Consider the following 2,045-nt stretch of genomic DNA (forward strand, 5'->3'; position numbering starts at 1 on the left):
GGGGCGGGGCCGGGGTGGCGCCTTCTTCAGCACCGCGGACAGCGCGCGGGCCCAGTGGCTTAGGAGCCAGACAGGGACGCGCGCGGCTCGGACGCGCCCGGGCCTGGGACTCCGAGCCCTCCGGGGGACGCGGTGTCCGAGGGGGGAGCGTGCAACCTGCTCGCTTGGACCCCGGCCGGCCGGCCGTGATGCTGCTGGAAGCCGAGCTCGAGCGCGACCGAGAGAGGCCGGGGGCCCCCCGGGCCGCCACGGTCTGCACACTCGGTGGGACGCGGGGTAAGAGATCCCGCAGCTCCGCCCAGCCCCGCCTGCCCCCAGCCTGGGCAGGAAGGCCCAAGGGGCAGAAAGGGCAAGGACGGCAGGGGCAGACAGACATGCGAGGGCCAGACTGGCAAGGGCCGGGAAGAAGGCAGAGGGGAAAGTCCAGAAAGACTGTGGGTGGGCCGCCTGAGAAGGCACAGTGGTGGGGAAGGTGAGCTGGTCAGGCAGGTTGCGGAGGCCCCCAGTGGGTGGTGGGGAGCCTGGAGCCATGGCAGGGCTGTAATTTGAGCCGCTTGGAGCTTCCGCACCGCTGAGGCAGAAAGTGATGGAAGTGAGGGGCTGCAAGGGTGCTGGTGGGGGGAGATACAGTAGGGCCGCCAAGTTCCCCCAGGGACCCGACACCCCTCGGATCCTGCGCACAGCCCAGCCGGGCCTCCCCAACCTGACCAGCAGCAGGAGCTCGGGGCCCTGCCAGCCTCCCGCCTGAACCGCCCTCCCCAGGGGCCCTCGGATTGCTGGGAACGTGGAAAATAATGCAGTCATTGTTGGCGCTCCCGGCCAGATGCCTAGCACCGGGGGCTGCTGCCTCAGACCAGGGCCCCAGCCCTTGCCAACAGGGAGGAGTCTCCAAAGCCAATGATAGGAGACGACTCACGCCCTTTGGACAGCACCCACTGAGCCCTGGACCTGTCACTTCTGGGGTGCAGTGCAACTTCCACGGGCTGCTCCACACTGAGGCACGGAGCCTGCTGGGAGGGGACTCTGTGGTTCCTGCCCGCTTCTTCCATCCTGGGGGGTCCTTGGCTTCCGACTGTGAAAGCACAGACTGGAAGCCTCCAGGCCAGAAGCAGGAGGCAGGGCCAAGACGGGACTTGTCGTCAGACCACCGGGTGGAGGACCTGGAGGATGGAATTGGCCTGCTGGTCCCCAACACTGCCTGGGGGCTCCTGGCCTATGCCAGAGGCTCCCTGCCCTCTCCAGGCCCCTTGTAGGGAGGCGCCCACAGGTGCTGTGTTGGGGGCAGGTGTGTGCTGACCGCGCAGGGCAGCAGCCAGGAGTGGATTCGTCTCTCTGCATGCAAGGATGGGTGGGTTCGGAGCCTGCCTCTGTGGATTGAGGGCAGATGCTGGAAAATCAGGGGCAGAATCATCAGCGCTGAATGTGGTGGGGAACTGGGTGCTCAATTCTGTGAGAGCCCCAGGGCTAGGGGTTGTGGGGGAAATGGAGAGTGGATCCCAGGACTTCCCTGCTGTGCCCCTCCTGACCTGGAGTCTTGGCTGCGTGTCTAGACGGAGGACTCTGGGCCTCTTCCCCTCCGGAGACTCACCCTCCTTCCCTGCGCCCATGCCGGGAGCCGGCGGTTCCAGGGCTGCCTCAGGTGGCCGGGATTCCGGCTTCGCGGTGAGGCCCGGGCAGCATCCTCACCTTCTCCTCTTGGGTCGCGCTAGGTGCCGATCCGACGCAGTCACCAAGCCTCGCAGCTCCGGCTCCCGAGGCCCGAGGCTCCGCGGCAGGAAACCCAGCTGCCTCCCTGACCCTCTTCCCGGGACCCTGAGCGCCCCTACCCAGTGCGTGCGCACAAGCCCGGCCTCGGCCGGCGCCAGCGCCGTGCAGGAAGCCAGGGGGCCCAGGCGGGAGCCCGCGGACGGCGAGCGGGCAGCCCCTGCCGGGATCCTCCCTGCCCGTCCCCGCCTTCGGGCCTGGCTCTCTGAGCGGCGTCTGGGCACGCGGGGCTCGGCGCAAAGGCGAGCAAAGCTGTCAGCCGCTCCAGCGGCGCGTCTTTG

General features: G+C 68.4%; 1 protein-coding gene across 2 annotated transcripts in view; it reads left to right on the forward strand.

Moving 5' to 3' along the window:
- Positions 1–2,045, forward strand: part of LHX3 (LIM homeobox 3) — a 10,746-nt gene that overhangs the window by 2,955 nt on the left and 5,746 nt on the right. Inside the window, exon 1 of one of the 2 annotated variants that reach the window (XM_004388648.2) lies at positions 189–276. The exons of the other annotated variant lie outside the window; for it this stretch is intronic. Coding sequence (XP_004388705.1) covers positions 189–276 — 88 coding nt within the window. Of the gene's footprint in view, positions 1–188; positions 277–2,045 lie in introns of those variants that run through there. 2 annotated transcript variants of the gene reach the window in all.

This window comes from Trichechus manatus, unplaced genomic scaffold (assembly GCF_000243295.1).
Source record: "Trichechus manatus latirostris isolate Lorelei unplaced genomic scaffold, TriManLat1.0 scaffold00214, whole genome shotgun sequence".
In the NCBI taxonomy this organism is placed as follows: domain Eukaryota; kingdom Metazoa; phylum Chordata; class Mammalia; order Sirenia; family Trichechidae; genus Trichechus; species Trichechus manatus.